The sequence below is a fragment of the Lissotriton helveticus genome, chromosome 8 (genome assembly GCF_964261635.1).
Source record: "Lissotriton helveticus chromosome 8, aLisHel1.1, whole genome shotgun sequence".
Taxonomy (NCBI): domain Eukaryota; kingdom Metazoa; phylum Chordata; class Amphibia; order Caudata; family Salamandridae; genus Lissotriton; species Lissotriton helveticus.
Window position 1 is genome coordinate 49,633,685 of NC_136069.1, and position 27,099 is coordinate 49,660,783.

Here is a 27,099-nt window from a genome sequence, read left to right on the forward strand (position 1 = left end):
CGACCCTGAGCGGTTACTTCCCCTTCGTCCGTTACCCGCTCCGGTGGGGGGAAGCGTTCAATTTTTTCTGGCAGAGTGGAGAAAAATTACTCAGGACAAGTGGGTGCTGAATATTGTTTGCAATGGATACAGTCTTCGGTTCATCAGCCCGCCTCCATCGATCCCTCCGGTCAGCTCACAGTACCAACTGCGCGAGCTCCAGGCGGAGGCAGACATCCTGCTAAGGAAAATGGCGATAGAAGACGTACCTCTGTCTCAAAGAGGAAGAGGTCTGTACTCCCGGTTCTTTCTGGTCCGCAAGAAGGACAAGAACGAGTTCAGGCCCATTCTGGACTTGCGACAGGCAAACAAGTGGATTCGCAGAGAAAAGTTTCGCATGCTGTCGTTGCATCAGATCTATCCTCAGCTGCAACGAGGAGATTGGATGTGTGCCATAGATCTACAGGACGCATACTTCCATGTGCCAATTGCATGCAAACACAGGAAGTTTCTGCGCTTTCAAGTTGGCACCAATCACTATCAGTACACGGTGCTTCCCTTCGGGCTGAAGTCTGCACCCAGGACATTCTCGAAATGCATGGCAGTGGTAGCGGCACACCTGAGGAAGAACAAGGTGTTTGTCTACCCGTACCTGGACGATTGGTTGATCAAGGCCTCCTCCTTCTCGGAAGCTCAAGCACACTTCCAGAAGACGTGCGTTCTCTTGAACAAGCTGGGGTTGCACATCAACATGTCCAAGTCTGTCCCGACTCCGGTCCAGTGCATCCAGTACTTGGGAGCCTCCATCGATACGCTGTCAGCAAGCGTGTCTCCTTCGGAAGAGCGACGTTTATCACTCCTTCGGAAGGCTCAGGCTCTCATGTCCACTCCATCCACGACAGTGAGGACGGTGTCTTCTCTGCTGGGATCGATGGCCTCGTGTATCTTCCTGACGCCACATGCGCGGCTGCACATGAGGCCGCTACAGGAGTGTTTGGAGGATCAATGGGACCAGAGGAGAGGATCTTGGGACGACAAGATACGGCTGTCTCTACATGCTCTTCAGTCTCTGAAGTGGTGGTGCTCGAAGGAGAATCTCCTCAGAGGGGTTCCCTTCCACAAGGACATTCCCACACAGACTATCGTGACGGATGCGTCTCTCCAGGGCTGGGGAGCGCACTCCGGAGACCTGCAGATTCAAGGGACGTGGTCCCCGACGGAGTCCACGTACCACATCAATTTCCTGGAACTCAGAGCTGTTCACTTGGCACTGAAGGCCTTTCACCCGTCCTTTCAGACCAACTCTCTGCTTGTTCAGACGGACAACACAACAACGATGTATTACCTCAACAAGCAGGGGGGCTCGAGATCGCGCACTCTGTCGCAGGAGGCGCAAGCGATCTGGCACTGGCTTCTGGCTCGAGGACTGTCGATTACGGCCACCCATCTGCCAGGTGTGCAGAATGTTCAGGCAGACGAACTGAGCAGACTGATTCAGGAAAACCACGAATGGGTCATAAATGACGAAGTACTAGGAGAAGTCTTCGCAAGGTGGGGGACTCCAGACGTAGATCTGTTCGCCACTGCCGAAAACAGCAGAGACTTCGCCTCCAGGTACTACCAGCCAGGGACGCTGGGGAACGCGTTATGGATCAACTGGTCGAACAGCTTTCTGTACGCTTTTCCACCCATTCCCCTGATTCCGACGGTTCTCATCAAGCTGTCCCAGTCCAGGGCACGGATGATACTGATTGCCCCGGAATGGCCCAGACAGTGGTGGTTCACGGACCTTCTTCACCGGTCTCTCCTTCCTCACGTGAAGCTGCCGTGCAGGCCGGACCTTCTCACGAAGTTCGGGGGGCGGATGGTGCACCCCAACCTCTCGTCTTTGAGTTTGGCGGCATGGCTCCTGAAGTAGTGCAATATGGCCATCTGAATCTCCCTGAGGATTGTATGGACATACTGAAGGAGGCTAAGCGACCTTCCACTAGGACTTCTTATGCTTACAAGTGGAAGAGGTTTTGCATCTGGTGCACGTCTAAGAACCATGACCCTACTACATGCAAGGAGGATGTCATCCTTCCATATCTACTGCATCTGGCACAGTCTGGCCTTAATGTTCATTCCATTAAAGTTCATCTGGCTGCTTTGACTGCCTACAGGAAATGCCCTTCACAGACTTCCTTCTTCCAGATCCCTGTGATCAAAGATTTTCTGGAAGGCTTGAAGAAAGTATTCCCTCCTGTCAGGCTTCCTTCGCCTTCGTGGGACTTGAATGTGGTGCTGTCCAGATTGATGAAGGAGCCTTTTGAACCCATTCATAAGGCTTCGTTGCAGCACTTGTCCTGGAAGGCGGCGTTCCTCGTGGCCATTACATCGGCCCGCAGGGTGAGTGAAATTCAGGCATTGTGTTGCCAAGAACCTTATACTGTATTTCATGCTGCTAAGGTTGTTATGCGTACTCACCCTAAGTTTCTTCCCAAGGTTGTTTCTGATTTTCATATCAATCAGACTATCACTTTACCTACGTTTTTTCAGGACCCTTCATCTCCAGCGGAAAGATCTTTGCATTCCCTGGATGTTAGGAGGGTACTGAAATTTTATCTGGATAAAACCAAAGATATGTGGAGAAGTGTGGCTCACTGGTTAGAGGAGGCAGACCTGGAAGCAGAGGTCAGTCTGGGACTAGGGTTCAATTCCCGGCTCGGCGGGGTCTTGAGTCCTAAAATGTCCATGGACTCGACAATTCTCGCTCTGGTGCCTACTTGATTCACGGGTTCACACTCTGCGACTCTGGGCAATAGCTTGCTTAATCTCCACAACGGCCCCTCGCGGCGGGATGCCTGGCTTTCACCTTGTGGATACCCTGTTGGGGTTATCTCACAGGGGAATACCAGGACGGGTTTCCTAAGCAAGCGCTTAGAAACCGCTTGGTGATTTGCGCTATATAAATTCCTGTACATTTACATTTACATATTCGTAGGTCAGACCAATTGTTCATCAACTATGGATCGGTCAGGACAGGTCTTGCTACCTCTAAACAGTCCATCTCTAGGTGGATTGTGTCCTGCATACAATTGTGTTACTGCAAAGCTAATAAGACCATAGGGGGCAAACCTAAGGCTCATTCCACCAGGGGCAAGGCTGCCACGACAGCGTTGCTCCGTAATGTTCCCATTGCAGAAATCTGCAAGGCGGCCACTTGGAAGTCGGTCCATACCTTTGCTAAGCATTACTGCCTGGACTCTGATGCCAGGGCAGACGCTCAGGTTGGGCAGGCTTCGCTGCGGAATCTGTTCGCACAATAGTGGCGTAATTTTTTGTTCTCCACCGCCGCTTGGTGTGGGGATGGGCTTGCCATTCTATTCACTAGATTATGACTATACACAGAGATCCCCTACTACAGAAGGAGTAGTTTCTGTCCTGTAACTCCAGTTCTGTAGTAGGGGTATCTCTGTTATAGTCATAAGCGCCCTCCCGCCTCCCCGGTGGAGACTCTTTTATGTACGTAATGCTACAGGTCTGGCGTTTTTACGCCTTCAAAAAGAACTGAAACTAAGTTGGACCTGCTGTGCATTCTGGGATACTTGGAGAAGGTTCTGGAAGGTTCCTTAAAGGCACAGTATCCTATTTGAGCCACATAATGGCAGCCTATGGGGCTTGTCTGTCCAGGTTCTTCTCTCTATCATTCCTGAGGGATTTTGCTGGTAAAGCAAGGGAAATCTGTACAGGCTTTGCTGTTTTGTGGATTTTATGGTGGAATTTCTAGTTGAAGTACTGGACAGTGTAGCCTTTTTAGGCTGCATTATCTGTCTTTAAATTCTCTCTTAATTGTCTATGCATTTCTGCATTCTTTGACAGTGTAAGAGATTATTTTTGATTGCTCCGGGTCCACGCACATGGGCGGGACTATTCACTAGATTATGACTATAACAGAGATACCCCTACTACAGAACTGGAGTTACAGGACAGAAACTACTCCATCTGTGCCTTCCAATGGGATGTTGCCAAATCCACAACAGTGACAATCTCTGGAAACTATTTTGCAATCCTGTATACTGCTTCACTCGTTCGTTCGTTCGTTCGTTCGCTCACATAGTATTCCATATACAGCAGGGTCTAAATATAATACAGGAGGAGCATGGATCTTCTCCAGAAGTAGACCTAAGTATGCATGTGATGGGCATCATTGAGTCAGTAGCTAAAACTGTTCTTGGAAATATCAAGAATGGTGCAGCTCTTTTGGTCATACGTCAGTGGTATTTAGACCGGGGCCAGGCAGGGTTGCGTACTAACTCCAGCTCCATGTAAAATCTACTTCAACAGCCCGAACTCAAGGCAAGGTTCCTACAAACTCTGATGGCTGCTCCTTACATGGTATAAAAAGAGGGGTCCCAGTTGGAACAAGATAAAACACACAAATTCAAAAATACAAAATTTGAACAATGACAAAACACCTCATCAAAATAAACTCAAGGGAATGTTATTTAATATACATCCTCATTTGAAAATTAATTACCATGTCTTTGAAGACATGGTAATTAATTTTCAAATTTTCAAATTTATTTAATATACATCCTCATTTGAAAATTAATTACCATGTCTTTGAAGACATGGTAATTAATTTTCAAATGAGGATGTATATTAAATAACATTCCCTTGAGTTTGTTTTGATGAGGTGTTTTGTCATTGTTCAAATTTTGTATTTTTGAATTTGTGTGTTTTATCTTGTTCCAACTGGGACCCCTCTTCATATACCATTGACTACCCAGGTCCCAGTACCAGTGGGTTGACCCATATATTGTAACATGCTCCTTACATGTACACACGGCCCATGTCGGGCTGGGGTAATAAATAAGCCTGTGCACCAAAACAAAACTGCATCATCTGCAAACATTAAGAATGGGGATGCTTTTTCCCCAGCTTGGGTACATTGAGGCTAAGATCAGTCCGAGATTTCACTGTGCTGTTGATGTAGATAATAAGTAGAGCTGGGGATACAAGGATTCACCCTGCTGCGCTACAAGGATTATTCATTCAACCTGCTGTCATCCTGCAATATGTTTAACCCCTTGCGTGCTCGTGACGGAACCATTCCGTCACGAGCTACGGTGGGGCTGTGCTGGTGACGGAATGGTTCCGTCATGGCCCTGCCGCCGCGCCTGCGCGGCGCTGATTCCGTGCCTGCGCTGGGCGTTCCATTGAGCGGGTGGGGTCGTGACGGAACCATTCCGTCACAAGCACAGCGCCACCGCGGCTTGTGACGGAGTGGTTCCGTCACGAGCATGGCGGTGCCGCGCGGCCCCTCCTCCCCCCTAGCGCCGCGGCGTAATTACCGCCGCGGCCAAGGGGCTAAACACTTATTCTCTTTCATTGTTTATTTATTTAGTTCTCTGTTTATTTTTCTTGCGATGTCCTGAGCAATCTGTATGTACATGACTGCAAGTTTCTCTTACAATCTGTTGTTATTTCTGGGGAACCTTTCTTTACGTAATTGTATTGCTCTGGTAGTTTCTATCCTCTGCTTTTGCTGCGTATTGTACTGGGTGGTGCCTGCCCACACCATTCCTGGGTTTGGAGTAGTTTTACAGTTCTTATTAGTACTGTGTGGTTATTTCCCCGCCTCCACTTGCAAAGTTTTGCTGTACGTTGTGCCGTGTAGCGTGCTCCACACCTAGTTTTACAGTACCATCATTTTACATTATTACAAGTGGAATTTTATACCATACCATGTGTTTTTACCAGCCGCGGCCGGCAGTGGGAGTAAATGCAGGGCAGTGACGTGGGGAGGGGCAGGGTGGGGGGTAGTAATGTATGGATTACGGAGTTTTACAGGTAAGTAAACATTTAACTAAAGAAAACAAATTTCGTTGCGCACACTGCATCGCATTTTGGGATGCAGTGTACTCCACGAAATTCGTTTGTTATTTAAATGTTTACTTACCTTTAAAAACACTGTAATCCATACATTACTACCCCCCCACCCTGCCCCTCCCCCTCCCCATGTAACCGCACTGCATTTACTCCCACTGCCGGCCGCGGCTGGTTTTTATTGTATGAGCATTTTACACCATACCATGTGTTAATGTGATATTTTACGTCACACTAATATTACGTTTCTGTATGGCAATGTACTGTGTGGTTTTTCCCGCACCTATTTCTGTTTTTTGCATTTACATTTTGCATGGCTCACATCCTTTAACACTGGATCCTCAGAGGAAACGCAAAACTTGATGAGGGCAGAGTGCCCTAGACCCTTCCAAGATAATAAAGCTTGGATGACGCTGAATTTTTGGATCTGGAACTGATGACCTTTTTATTTAAGAATGGCAAGGACCCTAGGAAAGGCATCGAGCGTTGCCTCAAACAATGCCAAGAGAAGGTCTTGGATATTTTGGGACCCCTCGCAAGAATTATTGATCTGGCAGAAGAAGATTCTCTAAAGGGCACACATGTAGATGTTGACCTACTATGTGGCTGGAGCAACAAGCACTATGTCTCTTGGGCAACGCTAACACTGGCCTTTTGGCTGAGCATACTTATGAGGATTAACCCTTAAATGTCAGACTTGGCCAATAAAGACCCTAAGGGCAACTCCAGTGGTTTACTCTTCCAAGAAGACTTTATGAAAACCCTATGAAAGTATGTTTCAACTTTCTCAACCTTCAGCAGGGCTCAATCTAATACGAGGCGCATGTTTAGAGGTAGAGTTTTCAGCAGGGCTGGCAGGATGGGACTGGCTGCCAGCCACGGACAACAGAGGTCCCAATTTTACCAAAATAACACGAGGCTTCGAAAGACAATACTGTGGCAATAATAGCTTCTTCCCCCAAAGAGGCCGAGGTACATGAACCTGTGGTGGCAGAGGCAGATTCCAGGGAGGTGGAGTCCCAATCCCTCTTGGTTCTTCCCCTGTAAAGGTAAGGAGAAGATTATGACAGTTTCAGGAAAAACTGGCATTTAATAACAAACGAACCATGGATACTCAATACTGTAAGAGGTTTCAAGATAGATTTTACCCACACACCCACCAAGAGAGTTGATCCTAGAACAAGATCAGTTAAAGTAGGTAGAACTGGAAGTCATCCCAATGTTACAGAAAGATGCCATACGCAAAGTCAGAAACTCAAGGGATGGTTTCACGAGTACAATCTTTTTAGTACAGAAAAAGGACAAGGGGTGGAGGCCAGTTATAAACTGCTGTATTAAAACTTCTCAGGCTCCCATAGACTATCCTCCCTTCTCTTCACCACTCAGTTTTGTGGCCTCTTACATGCATACATCTAAATATGTTTACGAATCAAAAGACCTCAGAAAAAAGAGGCCCCAGGCCCGTCAGGCATTGCAGTGCCGGCTTGACAAGGAGCACCTTATGATGAAGCATGGCACCCTACTGGGTGTGTGAGGGCTCTATGATCTGACCACTAGGATCCCTCGAGATCCTGACGATCAGACCACTTATTCCACACTGTATATGGTCGAATGAGTCCCATACGAGGAACCCCATTTGATTGTTCTGTTATAGTATCCCGGGAGGTGTGTGGGTGTAGGACCTCATTGAATATCTTTCCTCGTCCCTCCATTGTTTTTCATTTGAAATAAATGCAGAAATTGATGAGGCATGCTGGGGCGATGGAGGTTCAGGACCCTTTCCGCTGCTTTTATGACTCGCTGTGACACCACTCTTTCATATTCCCGTTACCACAGGACAAGAATTCTCAATAGAAATGTCAAACAGCATCAAAGAAGAGGAAGGGGCCTATCCGATTTCTGATCAGAACCAAGAGGGATTTAAAAAAGTCTATACTCCAGACGGTAAGTCAACTATTTCTATACATATTGTACTGTAGGAATATGGAATCTATTGTGTGAATCAAATGGATCAATATGAAGTGATATTGTCATTGGGCCTGTTTTCCTGTCCCCTGTTCCCTCGTGCTTGCTTTCCTGCCACCTGTTCACTCGTTGTGCTTGCTTTCCTGCCCCGTTTCCTCGTTGTGCTTGCTTTCCTGCCCCCTGTTCCCTCGTTGTGCTTGCTTTTCTGTTCCCTCGTTGTGCTTGCTTTTCTGTTCCCTCGTTGTGCTTGCTTTCCTGCCCCCTCGTTGTGCTTGCTTTACTGCCCCCTGTTGCATCGTTGTGCTTGCTTTCCTGCCCCCTGTTCCCTCGTTGTGCTTGCTTTCCTGCCCTCTGTTCCCTCGTTGTGCTTGCTTTCCTGCCCTCTGTTCCCTCGTTGTGCTTGCTATCCTGCCCCCTGTTTCCTCGTTGTGCTTGCTTTCCTGCCCCCTGTTCCCTCGTTGTGCTTGCTTTTCTGTTCCCTTGTTGTGCTTGCTTTCCTGCCCCCTGTTCCATCGTTGTGCTTGCTTTCCTGCCCCTGTGTTCCCTCGTTGTGCTTGCTTTCCTGCCCCCTCGTTGTGCTTGCTTTCCTGCCCCCTCGTTGTGCTTGCTTTCCTGCCCCCTGTTCCATTGTTGTGCTTGCTTTCCTGCCCCCTGATCCCTCTTTGTGAGCGTTTTTTCTGGCCTCTGTTCCCTGTGTGTGTGGCTCTGTGTGTGTGTGTGTGTGTGTGTGTGTGTGGCTCTCTGTGTTTGTGCGTGGGGCTCTCTGTGTTTGTGCGTGGGGCTCTCTGTGTGCGTGGGGCTCTCTGTGTGTGCGTGGGGCTCTCTGTGTGTGCGTGGGGCTCTCTGTGTGTGCGTGGGGCTCTGTGTGTGCGTGGGGCTCTCTGTGTATGCGTGGGCTCTCTGTGTGTGCGTGGGGCTCTGTGTGTGCGCGGGGCTCTGTGTGTGCGCGGGGCTCTGTGTATGCGTGGGGGCTCTGTGTGTGCGTGGGGCTCTCTGTGTGTGCGTGGGGCTCTCTGTGTGTGCGTGGGGCTCTCTGTGTGTGCGTGGGGCTCTCTGTGTGTGCGTGGGGCTCTCTGTGTGTGCGTGGGGCTCTCTGTGTGTGCGTGGGGCTCTCTGTGTGTGCGTGGGGCTCTGTGTGTGTGTGGCTGGCTCTTTGTGTGCGTGGGGCTCTGTGTGTGTGTGGCTGGCTCTTTGTGTGCGTGGGGCTCTGTGTGTGTGTGGCTGGCTCTTTGTGTGCGTGGGGCTCTGTGTGTGTGTGGCTGGCTCTTTGTGTGTGTGGGGCTGTGTGTGTGTGTGTGTGTGGAGCTATGTGTGTGTGTGCGGGGGGGGCTCTGTGTGTGTGTGGGGGGCTCTGTGTGTGTGTGGGGGGCTCTGTGTGTGTGTGGGGGGGCTCTGTGTGTGAGTGGGGCTCTGTGTGTGAGGCTCTGTGTGGGGCTCTGTGTGTGTGTGTGGCTCTGTGTGTGTGTGGGGGGCTCTGTGTGTGAGTGGGGCTCTGTGTGTGAGGCTCTGTGTGGGGCTCTGTGTGTGTGTGGGGCTCTGTGTGTGTGTGTGTGGGGCTCTGTGTGTGTGGGGCTGTGTGTGGGGTTCTGTGTGTGTAGGGGGGCTCTGTGTGTGTGTGTAGGGGGGCTCTGTGTGTGTGTGGGGCTCTGTCTGTGTGGGTGTGTGTGGCTCTGTCTGTGTGGGTGCGTGTGGCTCAGTCTGGCTCTGTGTGTGGGTGCGTATGGCTCTGTGTGGGGCTGTGTGTGGCGCTGTGTGTGGCGCTGTGTGTGTGGGTGCAAATGCAATAGGTCTCCCATTTGCGAGAGATTAAGCTATTGACATTGAAAGTAACAATGCCATTTATTTCTATTTTTTTAAAGCTAAAATAATGTCATGAGCAATACCAATAGCTCTAACTTTAACAAGGAGGAGACCATTGCATTGTAAATGCTTGTTAATAAAGCAGCTTTTTTTTCAATGTAGCCCGTTTTCCTTAAAGGAAAACGGGATGCATTTAAAAAAGAAAAATTAAACTTTTCAGTTTCCTTTTTTTAAGCGCAGGCAGTGCTCACTGGGACCACTGCCTCCTCTTAAGAATATTTTCCAACATACTCACCTTTACCTAACTTGAAGTAGGTGGTAAACTGCAAGTGTTTTGCAGCCGCAAATGCGGTCGCAAAACTCTAGTACATAGCATGTTCACTCGCTATTAGGAAGGGACGCCCCTTCCTGATAGCGAGAGTCGCAAATGCTATTTTGCGAGTCAGGGACTTGCAAAATAGCAATAGGTTTTGCTATGGTTCTCCCATTTGCGGCCGCAAAAAGGGTCATACATCTGGCCCTATATGTTCTGTGTTATAAGTATAGTTAAAGGATGTATTTGCTTTTCTTTTTTTTCTTTTTCTACATCTCTTTGATGTATTTATCTTAATTTATTAGTTTGTGACATTTGAAAGAAGGTTTTCTTCCTGTAAATCATCAATATTGTTTGTTAAGAAGTCCAAGAATGAAGGAAGGTGTCGAATAATATGTTAATATCTTTTCCAACAAAATGAACAATCCAGAAACAAATTAATTACGTTGGTCGGCAGGATCAAACATAATTCCTTCACAAGCATTGGTATGGTTTTGATAGGAATGAGATGTATGTACATGTAGAAGGTAGTGAGTGTAAAAACAGAGAACCAATTTGGATCCAAATGTCCATTGGCAGTCAGATGTTTAAGTGTTAGCTGTGCATTTATTGGGCTTAAGAAAGTGAAATAAAAGAGGGAGACTCTTCAACACTCTTGAAAAAAGGAATACTAATTTGGTATTGAATGAAGAATCTTGTATTGAAAGAGCACATTATTCTAGAATGCCATAAGTATGTGCATATGTTTTCCACTTTCTTCTCCTCTTACCTAACATGCTTGGTAATTATGTTCCATAGTAAACTCCCTTCATAGTAGAGAGTTGTATGGTGGATGAACCCAGCAAATGTGTGCTATTAAAGAACAGAATATTAAGAAACTTATAATTCATAGTTATGCTCACAGTAGAATCATTTCTGAATTGTTCTTGGAAATGTATAGCATTCTCCGGAGAGCTTGTGTATTTCTGGCTAATCATTGTTTAATCGAGAAAGCAGTTCTACCTATCACCCCTTTTTGATTCTCATACAATAATGGATTACTGTCCTGTCACCTCTGATCATGTTTAGTGTTTCATGTGTTAGGTTTAAACTTATAAACAACAACCTTGCACACACACAAAATGCAAATTACCTTTATGAGTGTAATCAGCTTTTTTATTTTATATTCTAAGAGCCTTTTACAATTCAGGGTTATAAAACACTGCAGCAGCAAAGAATACTGATGTAAGATCAGCTTGCTTGCATTTTAATATTTAGGTGTGTTGCAAAAAAAAGTTTAATGTTTCCTTTTGTTTCTCTTAGTGTGTTTGTTTGCTAGGGATTAAAAGCAAGTTTGCGCATTTATTTCCAAATGTGTTTTCTTCGTAGCATATTAGGGTGAATAAAAACCACAATGAACTGTTGGCAGTGCTTTTAGTCTATCAGTAATAGGCAAAATGGCCAGATCACCAATAATCCTCGTTCCAAACTCCTGTCTGTAGCAGGTCCCATGACAAGAATCCCATGTTTCAGTGAGAGGTGCTTAAGAGAGAGGTGAAAGTCCAACAGAAGAGTTGCCGCTCACTAGAACTTCTCAATATTGATATTCACAGCTGCCATGTGTGACCTCATTGGCTCTGGCTTTTTAATTTGTATTTTTTTTTAAACCATGCCTCCAATGCTAAAAGCAAAACTACAAGTCTCCAAATGCAATTTGTTGGTTAAATGACAGAACTGCTAGAACATTTGGCATGGAACCACTTGGCAGTATATACACACTTTAGCTGTACAACCTCCATGTAGGAATGCAAAGACTTCCGAAATGTATACAAGTAAAGATGCCAATGGGCTCCAAATGGGTGCAGGCAATGGTTTCATATTCAATATTTGAAATATAACGAAGTCTTGAGACATTAATAGTCCTTTAATCCGACTAGATTCATGAGTGTCAGAGGCAGCAAGGATATTGAGAAAGCGGCCTGAGCAAAAGAGTGGGAGCAATGAGCGTGAGGGAGGAGTAGTTTGACTCCATAAGATATATAGATCCATGCTAAACACAGAACAACAGTACTAATGTCAGTTACACATACTGCCAATGGGTAGAACACTGCAGCATTCCTCCTTTACATTTTAATATGCATTTTCTAAATTGCATTAAAATAAAAGCTACATGTTTTGCACACATAAGAACACCACCAGGGGCCCAGCTGGGTAAACATTGATGCCCAGACATCAGGACACCTGCAAAGAACAGCATCAGAATCTCCACTAAGTAAACACTGATGACAGGAAACCCTTAGTGCATAGGAAAGTCACTTAAATAGAGTAGCTCATAACGTTCCTGGTAGAGCACTTTCTGGTGTCATGTGCAATAGATTAAAAAAAATCGAGAACAGAGTATTCTCATTGACTTCCTTGATTTTTAAGCCAGCAATTATTAAGATTGAAATAAAGTGGACATGCACCACTCATTCATTGTGCCAGATAGCTTTTAAGGTAAAATACTTGGTTTGGGCAGGAGCAGTGTATTACCTGGATCTGAAACATATTAAACCAAATCAAAGTTTAAAAAAAATATTCAGAACGTAAAGTAAGTTCTTGACTATGCAGTGCTACATAAGATAAAATAAAAAATAGGGTATTAGTTGAAAGATGTGAGGTGAGGTATTTCCCCCCACCACCCACAAGTGGCAAAGGTTGAAGACCATATGCAGCATTATTGGCGATCTTCTGCAGGTTTGGTGCAAACCCTGTGGACAAAACTGCAGAACACAACCAAAGGAGGGGGTTGACTACCAGGGGCAGGTTGGAGATTTATTCCCCACTGCTGGTTAGGCCCTGCAGCCAACCACCACAGTGCACAGCCTAAGGCCGGGCACAGTGTGGGGGTGTGGTATTTATTTATTTATTCAAAGTTTTATATAGCGCGAACAGGATCCTTACAGATATCAGAGCGCTTCACAAAGACAGGGTAGGGGCAGTAGGAGTCAACAGAGATAATGGGAACAGTATAATAGTCAATAACATGGTAATAACATGGATAATAAAAACATACATAAAACCAATCCATATACAATCAAGTAAGGAAGTAATATAGGACAGCACAAGTCATTGATCCCACTACAGAGGTGTTCAGGTGGATCAATAAACCAACGTGTATCATATCTTGGTCGGTGGTAAGAGAGTAGCGTAGTAGTGCCCCCAACAAGTAGAGAATAGTGTCAAGGGATAGGGTGAGCAGTGATACAAAGCAATGCAGAGTCTCTGAACCAACATCTATAACGATCAGGAGATCTTGGCCAGAAGGATTGTTTTCACCTCTTTCTTGAAGAGTGCAGTGGAGGAGATCAGCCTGGTTTCAGGAGGGAGCGCATTCCAGATCCTGGGTGCCATTCCTGAGAAGGAGCGCTTGTAAGTTTTCACTTTCCGGAATCTACGAGGTTTCAGGAGTAGATTTTTTGTACTCCTATTGGATCTCGAACCTCCTGATATAGACAGCTTTTGAGCGAGGTAGTTGGGTGCCTTGTGGTGCACGGCCGCGTGTGTCATAACTGCAATTTTTAGCTGTATTCTGGCTTCAAAAGGCAGCCATTTTAGAGACTTTAAGTCTGGGGATATGTGCGAATGCTTTCTAGAGCCAGTAATGAGTCTCGCGGCAGCGTTCAGGGAGGCTCTTAAGGGTGCTGTTGTGGATAGCGGGAGACCGCTGAGGGCCGCAATTCCGTAGTCTATTCGAGGGATGACTAAAGCTTGTACAGCAGTTTGGAAGTCTTTGGCCGGGAGGAAGGGTTTAATTTTCCTCAGCGTGTTAATTTGGAAATTAGCTGCTTTTGTGGCTTTGCTGACGTGCTGCTGCATGTTGAGCTTGGCGTCGAGTGTGATGCCTAGGGATTTCGCCGAGTCCACGATGGTAGGTTGGACATTGAGTGCTGTTAGGTTGTTGAGCCAGGTTTGGGTGGTGGAGATTTTCGCCGGGGGTGTGATGAGTAGGAACTCAGTTTTCAGGGCATTTAGTTTGAGGTGATTATCGGCCAGCCAAGATTGGGTGTTGATAAGCGTGGAATTCAGATGTTTGATATCTTCCGGGGATTGTAACTTTATATAGAGTTGTGTGTCATCGGCGTACATATGGAATTGAACATTGGATGCTTGAAGCAAGGTGGCGAGCGGTTCCATAACGAGGTTGAACAGTGTAGGGGAGAGGGTGGATCCTTGTGGGACACCTAGATCTGCAGGCACAGGTGTAGATAGCACATTGTCGATCTTGAACCTCTGAGACCGATTGTGAAGGAAGGACGAAAACCACTTGAGAACAGTTCCCGATAGCCCCATTCTAGTGCTTAGCAGCTCCAGCAAGTTCTCATGTTTGACCGTGTCAAATGCTGACGAGAGGTCAAGAAGGATGAGGAGGCAGGACTCATTGCGATCCAGAATTTGGAGGGCATCATCAATTATGTGTGTCATAGCTGTTTCCGTGCTATGTTTCGCTCTGAAGCCTGATTGATGAGGGTTGAGGAGGTCAAATTGATCAATGTGTTTTGTTAGTTGGAGTTGGACACATTTCTCCAGCAGTTTGGCCAGGGTGGGGATATTGGTGATGGGCCGATAGTTGTTTAGGTCAGACGGATCAGCTGTAGGTTTCTTGAGTATAGGCGTGACTTGCCCCACCTTAAGGGAGTCTGGAATGTGGCCTTGTTGCAAAGAGCTGTTGATGATCTTGGTCCAGAGAGGGAGGAGCAAGGGGATAAAGTCCTTTACAGCAGTGGTTCCCAAACTTTTGACTCCTGAGGACCCCCACTGAATCACTACTGGAAGCCGGGGACCCCCAAGCAATTTGTCCAATTTAAATTTCAAAAATTTAAAACAGTAATCACCACACTAAAATGCATAGACATACATTAGCACCCCTTCCACATGACCAGCTTGCTGCCTGATGGAGCCAGCCGGGAGGCTCGATGGACGATACTGAGTGAAAGCCAGTGAAAATAGCAGCGCAGTGACTGTGGGCTTAATCTAATGGCCTGGCGACTAATAAAAAGCAGCCTGTAAATGACAGCTACTGGCTCTATTCTAATAAACTGGAAAGGGGTTTTTAGGAAATTCAGATCTCTCGGGCGCACTGCCTCAGTTTTTACGTTACAGTGTGTGATGTGGATGGTTGGTGTGTAGTGCGTGAAGAGCAGGCGGAAAAACACCCTTAACCGTCTAAAATAGTCAGGAGACTAAACATATATACACAGCTATGCTCTCGCAACTACAATAAGGTATCACATATACAGTACAATGACTGATGAGTATCAAAGAAACAGAAGCAGATTCTTTAGTGTGTTCCTTGTCACAGCAAGAAGATGGTTTATTTTCTCCAGACTTGAGGAATGTCAAACAGAGCCAACAGAGCCTGTTTTTTATATTTTTTTTTTTTTTTTTTTTAATTTAATTTATTTACAATCAATAACATTGGGTGAGGTCAAGCGCATTGAGAAAAGTTTTGAGACTATTCACCACGGTGTCTTTCTGATCGTTCCAGTGGAGATTGAAGTCACCCAGGTAGACTTGAGTGGTCTGCCGACCGGCATTGGAAGTGATCAGGTCCATGAATTGTTGGGTGAATATGAGATTGTCACCAGGCGGGTGATAGATGAGATGTAAAGCACAGACTTGTTTGCCCTCACTGGTGATGTCGAGGCAGAGGAGTTCACAGGAGGAAAGGGAGGGGGAGGTGACTTGAGTAACGGAGAGGTTGCTCCTAAAAATGCATGCAATTCCCCCGCCCGTCTTGCCAGGAGACCTGTCCAGCCTAATGATGTGATAATTGGGGGAGACTAGTATGTCCATAATCGGGGTAGAGGCTTCAGTGAGCCACGTTTCCGTTAGAATGGCTAGGTCCAGATCCCTCTCTGAGACGAGATCCGCGATGTCGGAAGAATGTCTCTGGGCCGATCTGCAGTTTAGTAGGATGCATTTGAGTTTGGGAGAGAGAAGGGTGGTCGAGCTTTCTAGTGTGAGGGGAACTTTTCTGAGGTTGTTAGGGACGGAACCTCTGTTGTTGAGTGTTGGGGGCCTTAGAGGGTTTGTAAGAATTGTGGGTATGGGGATGTGTGAGTTGGAAAAGTCTTTTACCGGACCTGGGCCATAAGAGCGTAGGAGAGAGCATAGGTCGCGGTCCGACAAGGGGTTGAGAACACGACGGGGGCGGTGGGAATTATTGCGAACGGGGATAGTAGGCCATTGCTGGTGTCGTCGGGGGCGAGGGTATGCAGGGAGGGTGCGTCGTTTGTAGGGTAGTGGGATGGTGGGAGGTAGACTGGGCTGTGAGGAGAGAAGGTCTTTGATTGCGTGGATGTCTTTTTTGATTTGTAAGATTTCCTCTTTGACTTGTTGGAGGGTGGATAAAGTCAGGTCAGGAGGGTCATTAGGGAAGGTGTTGGTGGAGAGAGCCGTTGGTGAGTGGTTGAGTAGTGAGCTGGAGAGCAGGCAGGGTATCGGGGGGGTATACTAGCGTTGTTGAGGGGTTCCGCGGTGCTAATGAGTGGGATGGTATTCAAGGTGTGGACGTTTTTGTGGGCGAGGGGTGTGGGTGATGTAGGGGAGACAGGCGGTGGGTGGGAAGCATATGTAGTGACTTCAGTGGGAGACGGTGCCGGTGAGTAGAATAGTGAGTGAAGGCTGAGGACAGTGGGGGAGACAGGAGGGTAGTGAGGGCTGAGAATAGGAGGTGGGAGAGAGGGGGATGCTAAGGTAAGGGAGGAGGTATGTTCTGTATCTTTTGTTGGGAGGGAGATAGAGTTGTGAGTGGGAGTGGGGAGGGAGCAGGGAAGGGAGAGGTGTCTGCCGTGGGGGGGATGGGGGGATGGGTGGATAAACTCCGAGTGATGGTGTGTGCAGATGTAGGCGTGTTGTGGTATAAAGCGTGCCACAAAACCCAGAGGTTTGTGGTAACAGCCATTGATCTCAAAGTTTCCACAAGACAGATCTTTGGGTTCTGTTCATTACATTCAAGTGCTTACTTGTGCTTGAGCCCATGATCAGCTACTTATCAGCCACGAGTATCTGTACAAGCGGGTTACTAAGGCATTTCTAACATTCCACCCAAGGAAGGTGAAGCATTCTAAGAATAAAATGCTTTCAGGAACATCAAATAATTTACAACACGCAGGCTTTTGGTTCTTATCTTTTGTGGAGCATACCTGTATTGTAATTTAATGAGTTACTGCAGGAGTTGTACAGGGGACATACACTTCATTTTAGTTATTCACACAGCTTGACATGCTAATTAATGAGGTAATGTGAATTCAATAGCCATGATAATATTCCAACAATAATCCATTCTCACCGTGTGCCATCTCTGGGGAATGTTTCTGATAGAGATTATTCTGGTTGTGTCACAAATTATAAATGCAAAATCTGAGTGATCAGTGTTTTCATCAGGACGCTGGATGGAAACAGGTCTGTTTTCCACTTACAACTGCCTGAACATGCTTGAATTTTCCATTCATCATATGAAATAGATGCAGAAAATAAGGCATGCGGGAGGGGATGGAGGTTCAGGACCTGTTCTGCAGCTCTAATGACTCCCTGTGACACCACTCTTTCATATTCCTCTTACCACAGGACAAGAGTTCACAATAGAAATGATCTCTGGCAGTATCAAAGATGAGGGAGGGGCCTATCCGATGGCTGAACAGACCCAAGAGGAATCTAAAAATGTCTGCACTCCAGCCGGTAAGTCATCTGTTTCTATATATTTATATTATATTGTAGGAATATTTTATCTATTGTGGGAACCAAACTGATCAATTTAGAGCACCGATACTCAAAGTACTTCCTTGGGGCCATATGCAGCCCTCCTGACCTTTACATGCGGCCCCCTGGTCAACAGCAGCACTGGGCTTCTATTTACCCAACTCAGCACTAAGATTAAAATTATGTTAAATATACATATAAGCATGTAGTTAATGGTTCATTGAAGTTAAAGAAAGGAAATAACTGGTGTCTTGCACCACTTAGCTTAAGAAACACCTTCATTTTTAAGACATCTTGCTGCAAAAGTGTAAAGATATTACATCTGAACAAAATTCATCAAGTATAGTTTGTTATAGTATATTAAACAAGCACAGGAGAAGGTTTTGTAAACACACATCCTAAAGTCATGTATTTTGAGGTCCTCATATGTGGTAAGGAAGAAATAGGAGGGAAAGTAAAATAAAATAATTGCCTAGGATCTCAAGGTTTGTTTAACTGGAGAAGCCAGGATTAATCCCAAGTTTTTGGTTTCACATTGTGCAGTTTAGACACTAGATGAATATGGTTTACTTCCAATACATCCAACTTACCACCTGACCCACCTGCCTGCTGGCATCAATGCAGCCCTCGTTCACATCACTGACCAAACTTTGTGGCCCTTGGCAAAATATTTGTGAGTACTCCTGGTTTAGATTGATTATGCCATTAGGGTTATTAACGGAACACTGGTACAGTCAAAGTGGCAGACACAGGAAATAAATATATTTGCTCATATTATGACGCAGTAGGTCCTACTGGAAATAAATATATTTGCTCATATTATGACGCAGTAGGTCCTACTGTTCATGGTAAAAGAAGCCTATTCTCAGTAAAACAAACTGGGCACTTAAATAAGCTTAAGACTAGCAAATATAAATGGTCATGGATCCCCAAGGCCCAATGCAACCCAAGAGCGGATAAAGACGGAAGTTGGCAGGAAAAGAAAGGTCAGGTGGGAGTCCGACAACATGGATGGTTTCCACCAGTACATCAAGATTACTACGCTTGCCTCAGCTCCTATAAACTGGGTGCTTCATTCTATAAATTCTATTGACCATTGGAGGTGTGTAATGCGTTCGTCATCCCCTTTTAAGGTGAGGAACGTTCATGGTTCATGAAAAGCAAATAATTCTCTTTTGCGTGTACTGATCAAGTGCGAGTCCAGGCCTCCAGTTCTAGTCGACGGTCTAGAAGCTGGTCGAAACCTCTTTAGTATCAAAGATGGCTTTCAGCCAAGGTTCCCAGTCATCAAACGCTCACCTTACAGGAACCCTATCATCTGCTTTGAAGTACTAAAAGGGATAGCACTAAAAAGTATCACTGCATGATGAAGCCAAGATTGGTACCTATTCTACAAATCATGTAGGCACATTAAGTTAGTCACTAATAAACTCAGCCACTCCTTCATTCTCCCAAAATTCTTGTTTTGGGCATCCTTTCTTAGACAATCTGTTTACAGAGAGGCTCTTTTAGAACGGGGGATGATTTATGGGTAAGGTTATTACCCATGGAAATTGCAGTATCTTTTTTATCACATTTATCTTGATTTGTATCTTTTGATATTTTATAGTTTTAAGTGTCATTTTGTTTTCTTCTCTAAAGTGTCTACTCATTATGTCACTGTGTGGTTACTGATTTAAATATATCTTCATGAAAAATTTATTTAAAAGCTCTAACACCTGTTTGAACCTCAATGATCTCCAGAACCCGTTCCATTTTATGCAGTTTTAATATTTCATACAATGCAGGCTAATATGCTTGCTGTTTGTGCCTTCAGGATGTTGAATGGGTTGTGTGGAATATAGGGCCTTGAAAGCAGCCTTGCTTGTTTCTTTATACAGTGGACATAATTGAAGAACTAATAAATGTTTGCTCTATTACTATGTTTGTTGTTGCTCTTTAAAGTAGACGATTAAATATCCCTGTTTCCCATTTTCTTTCATAAAGACGACAGCCAAAATTTAGATTTATAAACATGACATGGTGCCCCATCGGACACCCGCGGGCCGATCAGAACCACATAAATAAGGGGCACACTCAAATCTGTCCATGACGTTCTGTGAAATCTTTTGATCCATCTCAGTATTAGTATAATAAATACTCACATAGTGTATAGTTCTAATGACTTCTCCTGCTAAGGTTTGTTGGGGGCTTGACACTTACAAAGGGTCCGCTTTAATCCTTAATACAAATACTCAGTCTTTCTAAACAACATAGAGCAGACAGAGGGGATAGAAGCCTACACAGTGGGTATTCCAGACAATTTACTCTGTGGCGCTGCTTGTAGAGGTACCCAGATTTCGTTTGGCCAGGACCGACTGGAATTAATTCTCGGTACTTGCCAGCCTAGCATAGAACCAGGCCCGCTAGCAATTTGTGCCATTTCTCAAGAATCGTTATTTAGGAATGCTCTCAAACATTCCCCCTTTCTCTCAGTTCATAGGCGTGTTTGCCTTACATGTGTAGTTCTGGGACACTCTATTGAGTAGCTGTAGGAATTAGAAATTCCCTCCATTAATAAATACATTAATTAATAAATTAAGTAATTCATGTATGTGCACCCTAGCTTTACTGCCCAGCTGACAGCAAGGGGATTCCCATTAGAAGGGCGTGACATTACTCTTGAGGTCAGCGGGGATCAATATAAAGCTCTGAAATATATTGCTCATAAATTGATATAGAAGCTGCAGCGTCAGCAAGCCTGTTCACAAGATAAGCTACAATAGATTCTCCAGCGCACTGTGATCCATTTAGATTAATTGAAGTGCCTTTAACATACATCAAACATAAGACCTTGTTCATGAGAGTTACTACTTGCAACAGAAAATTTGCATTAAGAACTCTTCTCATTGCAAGGACAGACATGGCCTGTGTTAACTATGTACATGTCTCACCCAGACAGGGGCGACTACCAATAGCTAAGACTAGAGATATGTAAAGGGAGATGATAACAATATCAAGTAAAGAAGAATGTTTTCCCTGTGGGAGATCCAAATAATCTCAAATCCAAACGGAATTCAGAGACCTATCTTACTCAATTCACAACACTCATTCAACAGTCAACATTAAGCTCGGGGAACACTCACCAGAAGGAAGAAACAATATTCATATAAAAATATACATTTTATTTAAGAAATAAAAAACATGAATTCCTATGCAGTACTAATTAAAAACACATTCAATTTACAATAAAAAAACACCTAATGTGGGACTGGAGAAAAAGGGGGAAAGACATTGGTATTTGTCTTAATCTTGTCAATTTGGACCCTTGTTTGACAACACTGGGAAGGAACTTCTTTCCTTATAACCAATACATTTGTTGACAACACCAAATTTGACACTTTCTGATTGCGTCAAATTTGGGTTCTCTGAAAAGGTTGCACTTTTCTTTTAGGGCTGGCTTTGGAAATCTGTTGGGTCTGACCCCAAATAATATTGGGGCAACAAGTTAATTTTTGGGCATCACACCAATCTAACTCCAGCTACACCCTTGATTCTATTCTCCTTGGGTCTTACTGTTGCAGATATTGCATATAATATTTTTGGGAATTGTATTTTCACAGTATCTGGTGTTTCCTGATGAAATGTGTTGTTCACGTTTTCATCATTGTTTCAGAATTTGATAGATTAGATGATCCCTCTGTAAAGAAATAAAATCACCATCTATAGGCAGTATTGTTATTTTCTCCTTTTTAACAGAAGTGTACGGGTTAACGCTTGTTAACCTCTGGTAAAAGGGATAATGAGTTAAACCTAATTTCGAGTACACTGAACATGGTATTACTCCTGAATAGTTATAGAATTTCCTATTCCCGGATTTCCTTTTCTCACATCTTACCCTGGAGTGAATTTTCATGATCGCTTTGAAGTTGTGGAGCAGTAATGCTGTGTTGTCCTGCTTCTGATTTCATCTTTAATAACCAACTAGGTGTTTGAAATTGACTTTTTTTGTTAAACATCCTTTAATCTGTTTTATGTAAAACGTAACATTAAACAGGCACAGTTGACATTTAGCAATCAATATAGTGAGCAGATCAATACAATTGTCCTCTACATTTGCAGTAGTCTGCAGACTTATACTTCCCAAAACAAGGAGTTTATTTCACCATATTCCATCTTCTTCTCAGGCCCATATCCTATTTTCACCGTAGCCGAATTCTCTTGGTGCATGTCCTCCCTTCATAAATATGTTTTGCCACCACCATGCAGCATCCTAGCTTCTTTTCAGAAGTTGATAAAACTCGAGCAGTACTTGCTCCCCAGCGTGGTGCAATATATATTGTCTCGCAATCATAAGGGCTAACTAGCCAAAAATGTGTGAATGTTTTGGGTGCATTTCTTCATCCCTAATATCCACTAATGATACTTTTTGCACAGGGCTGCATAGAGAAGACCCCGAGAGGTTGTGTCACGCGCACTACCTTCAGAGGGTGCCCGGTAGAGGGCACAACCATATAAGTTGTAGAAGAGGGCCTGACTCTCCATATCCTGTGCTACATTGGTCTGACCCCTCCCTCCTATCGTAGCTAGGTGCTGTCTTCCATAATTGGATCAATGAAGGATCTTCAGTTGTACTAGCCTCAGTCCGGACCCGGTTGAGACTTACCTTGAGGCCTGGAGCGACTTCTAAGTTCTTGTAGTTCACCCAGGTGTGCAGTCCACTGCTCTCTGTTTACTGAGGAGGGTTGAAATGGACATTTTTTTTTAAAATATATTTTTATTAATTATAACACAAGAGGAAAAATATACATATCGGGCATCATTCGGAGGAACATATCGTAATGGTGGACGGGCAAATCAATTAAGAAAATACACAACAATTACAGGCATTTGAAAGACGTCAATAGCGGTGTGGGGCAGAGGTAAAACAATACGTTACCGTGAACTTAAGCAAACATCGCCGAATCCCGCCCACCCAGAATACAGGATATGAAGACCAGACATTCGATACCCGAATACGATGAAGAAAGGTCAGGAGAATACGCCACAGTATCTCCCCCGAGTATCCTTCCCTGCACTTGGTCTGATCACTTTCTCATCTTCTTTACTATTAATCTTGGTTCCCCTCACAAATCCTCTCGCCCCAAGAATATCTTTGCACGCAGCTGGAACCATGTGGACCTTCCTTCTCTCTCCCTTTCTTTGGCCTCTTCCCTTCCTGACCTCAACGGCCTCTCTCTTGATCTTCAGGCCGACGCAGTCAGCAATTGGCTATCTCTTGGGTGTGATCTTGTTGCGCCTCTTAAAATAGTTAAGTCTGTTCGCCCACATGAGGCCCATAGGTGGTTCAATTCTGAACTCAAGGCCCTCAAACTGGAACTTAGACGCTCTGAGCGTCTGTGGCGCCGCAGCTATTGCCCTGATCTTAAGGCTAAATATAAATGCCTCCTTAAGGATTATAAGAAAGCTATCCTTGCGTCCAAGACCAAGTATTTCTCTGAGCAGGTAGTTCTCTGAGCAGGTAGTTCTATCTGCTAATAAATCTAAAGAGATTTTTTCCTTGGTCACCAATTTGGCCACCTCTGACCGTGTCTGCCCCAAGCTCATCCCTTCCCAGGCCCTCTGCTCTTCTTTAAACGACTTCTTTATCGAGAAGATCGTTAAAATTAAATCCAATATCCCTCCCACTCCCTCCGCTTCCCTTCATTCTGTCCCTCCTGTACCTAATTCTTTTTTCACTTCCTTCCCGCCCATTTCCTTGGATTCTTTTTTAGCTCTACTTATCAAAGTTAAGTCTGGCTCTCCTGCCGACTGTGCCCCTGCTCATGTGCTCAGAACTCTTTTCACTTCTTGCCCTACCACTCCTCTTTCTCTTCTTAATGCTTCCCTTTCAACCGGTTTGGTCCCCTCTTTATTTAAATCTGCGATTGTTTTTCCCATCCTCAAAAAACCTGGCCTTGACTCTTCCCTCCCTTCTAATTTCAGACCCATTTCTCTTCTCCCCTATCTTGCCAAAATTCTTGAAAGCTATGTCACTTCCTGTCTTTCCTCTTATATTGAGCAGAACAACCTCCTCGCTTCCCACCAAGCTGGCTTCCGCTCGGGCCACTCGACCGAGTCAGTGGTGCTCGCGGTCCTTGACGAGCTGAAGGCCAAGGCTGATACCAACTCCCCTCAAGCCTTGGTTCTTCTGGATCTGTCTGCTGCGTTTGACACGGTCGATCATTCAATCCTCCTTGACCGCGTCAGCGCAGCGGGCATTCGGGGCCCTGCTCTTTCTTGGATCACGTCCTTTCTTCTTGGACGCTCACAAGCTGTTCACCTCTCTGGTTTTTCTGCTTCTCCCTTCCCGGTGTCATGTGGGGTTCCCCAAGGTTCCTCTCTTTCCCCTCTTCTCTTTAATCTTTACATCCGTCCCCTTATTGTTTCTCTCCTCGATCTGGGGGTCTCTGTGTACAATTACGCCGATGACCTCCAGCTCGTTTTTGATCTTTCTTCCCCCCACTCCCTATCTTTCTTTCGTTCCACTCTGGTTTTTATTTCCGGGTGGATGGGCGCCAATCATCTCAAGCTCAACCCAGACAAGACTGAGCTTGTTTTGACTGGTGGCTCATCCAGCCCTTGGTCCTCTGCTTTTTGGCCCCCTATCTTTGGTCCCCCCCCTATTCCTGTTCCCTCTGTCAAAACGCTGGGCATTAGGGTCAGTCACGACCTTTCAATGCACGGCCAGGTTAGTTCTGTAGTGTCTTCCTGTTTTCTTTCCCTCCGTTTGATTCGTAAGATCTCCCGTTTTTTTCCCCTTGACTCCCTTAAAATTATCATTTCGGCCCTCATTACCTCCCGCCTCGATTATGGAAACAGCTTGTTCATGGGCATTCCTGCCTACGAAACCCGTCGCCTTCAAGCAATCCAAAACCAGGCTGCCCGACTCATTTTTCACTTTCCCAAATCCCATCATATCACCCCTGTTCTCAAATCTCTCCACTGGCTCCCCGTTTTACAGAGATCCCTGTTCAAACTTGGATGCCTAGTCTTCCGGGCTGTTGATCACTTTGCTCCAGCGTTCATCAATTCCTTGATCTCTACTCACACCCCTGTCCGTACCCTCCGTTCATCTTCCTCTGCCCTCCTCACTATTCCTCGTTTTCGTAAATCCCGCACTGGTGGTACCAGATTCTCTGTCCTTGCCCCCCGGTTTTGGAATTCTCTCCCTCTTTCCATGCGTTCTATCCCTATTTTTTCACACTTCCGCAAAGCTCTTAAAACATTCTTGTTTGCCCAGGCCTACCCCTGCTAGATTCCTTGGCCCGTCTGTTCTGTTCAGTAGAGCTCTCAGCGCCAGGAAGCCGCTTGGCCACCGTGCGCTCTATAAATACTTTATTTCATTTCATTTCATTTCATTTCACATCTCTAGTGAAGAAGGGAAAAGGGAAAAAGAAGGTCATAGAACAAAAGAAAGGAAATATAACAAACCCCCCCTCAACCCCCCACCCTGCACCCCTGCGGATGGCTACGACCTAACCCACTAGCAGCGTGCCCGTCGCCCACTAAACTAACCTAAGGAAGGGAAAGGATGGAGGAGGAAATGTCGTAGAAGCAAACACCCCTCCCATACCCCCCGCCAGCAGTGACCACCCCGAGACATAATCGAACCAACATTTAGCAAAATATACAAACCAATCGGGGGAGGTATAACCAAGCACCACCCCACTCCCAGCACATAACATGTGACAATCCCGGCATTAAGTCAAGCCATATTATCAAGTCCAAGCCCTCCAGTTCAACCCTGACCAGTACGGAATATCGGAAGAGTCTCTTTCACTCGAACCACCATCACAAAGAAAAAGGCAGAATGTTCATTAAAGTCCACAGCAGTGTTGCAGGATCGACAAAAGGATGGAAGGTCACGATAGCCACAAAACGAGTGAGGTAACGTGTCCAGAAATAGCAAATCTCCCCGACAGTCACTTTGGAACTTGTTACAGCACAGAAGACTGTCCATATCTGTACGAGGCGGCAGCTTGATCGAGCAGGGAACGATAGCGACAATCACGGGCGCGCGGAGTGTGAATTGGGGGCCAACAAAGCACATTGATTCCAGGTTCTGCCCGGGGACCTCGATCTCAGGCGTACGTTGCACCGCTGGCACCACAGTTGTATTAGAAATAAACGGAGAGTCATGTGTCTGTCCCAAAATACCGTCTTGCACGATCAGTGTCCGGTATACAGCGGTGGATTGGGAGTGGAGCGCCTCAATGGCGGCCATGACGGCCTGCAGTGATGGCGTACTTTCCGTCCGCTCCATCTCCTCTCACGAAGAGGCAGAGCAGGATTTGAACCCCGGAGGCCGGCTTCTCCGGGGTAACAGGCGACGCAAATCCGATGACAATAAAGGGCGCTCGCCGTCGTGCCAGATCGATACCTTCGCCAGCAGCGAGGGCCCCAGCCCGTCAACCCCGGGAAGGGCAGGGTCTCCGGGCGTCGGACCCCCGAACACGGCAATCGGTGCGGTACGCTGTTGTCTCCACGGTGTAGACCACTCACAATGTCCGCATCAAACAAGCAGTTTACGATGCACTCCGGGGGACTGGGCTCAGTCCAGGTCCAGCGGCCGTTGTTGATCAACTCCAACCCGGATAGGCTAGAAATCGAGGCCCCGGCTTCCACACGATGTTAGGCCGAGAATGGGAACACGGCGTAACTTCGGCATCCGACAAGACAAAAAGCTCGGGATTGCACCTTTAGAAGCAGGAATACTTCACGAACCCGGGAGACTGAAAAATTGCCATGGGCTCTGCATAGCCTCCTGATGAATAAAAGTGCATTGAAAAATAACCATGGGCTCTGCAGAGCCTCTTGAGCCACCTTTTAGTCAACCAAATTACCTCCTGCCCTAAGTATTTTAGGGTAGTGCAAGAAATCTGACCCCAATAATGCTGCTCCCTCTACTGAACTATTCAGAAAAGGGGGTGGTGATGGACAGAGTATCTGAATTAAGCAGAACACTCCTACCCAGTCAAAAGATCAGGGCTTGATCCATCACCGTTTTTTTTAGCTCACTGCACCATCCCAGTTCAGAACCTGGCTACATGCAAATTAGTCTGGCCCTGGCCCAGTGCATCATGGGAACAGGGCAGACCAAACTACCAAGCCAATTCTTTACTGGAAAGGAAACAAGCTTCCGGGGACCGGTTTCTGGCCTCTACTGAACTGTCCCACTGTCAGTCTGAATAAGTCATGCTTTTCTTTGTTAAAAAAATGGAGGACATTCAACTTTCCCTAAAAGTGGACGAGCCTTGCGCTAACTTGATGCCTTTGATCACAGAGGCCCTCACCATCCCAGACATAATTACCACTCACATGTTGAATCTACTGCTATTCATTAGGTCAATCCATACAATCTATTTCCAGCACAGATCTTCTTTACCAGCATAGCTTAATTCCCTGGACCCTTACATTTTGAGGTTGCT

The 27,099-nt window shown here is 45.7% G+C and overlaps 1 protein-coding gene across 4 annotated transcripts in view; it reads left to right on the forward strand.

Annotated features, from left to right (window-relative positions):
• Positions 1-27,099, forward strand: part of LOC144772342 (uncharacterized) — a 148,332-nt gene that overhangs the window by 9,615 nt on the left and 111,618 nt on the right. For all 4 annotated transcript variants that reach the window (XM_078656592.1, XM_078656594.1, XM_078656591.1 and 1 more), the window contains 2 exons: positions 7,687-7,794; positions 17,519-17,629. In XM_078656592.1, the coding sequence (XP_078512718.1) occupies positions 7,687-7,794; positions 17,519-17,629 (219 nt within the window). The remainder of the gene's footprint in view (positions 1-7,686; positions 7,795-17,518; positions 17,630-27,099) is intronic.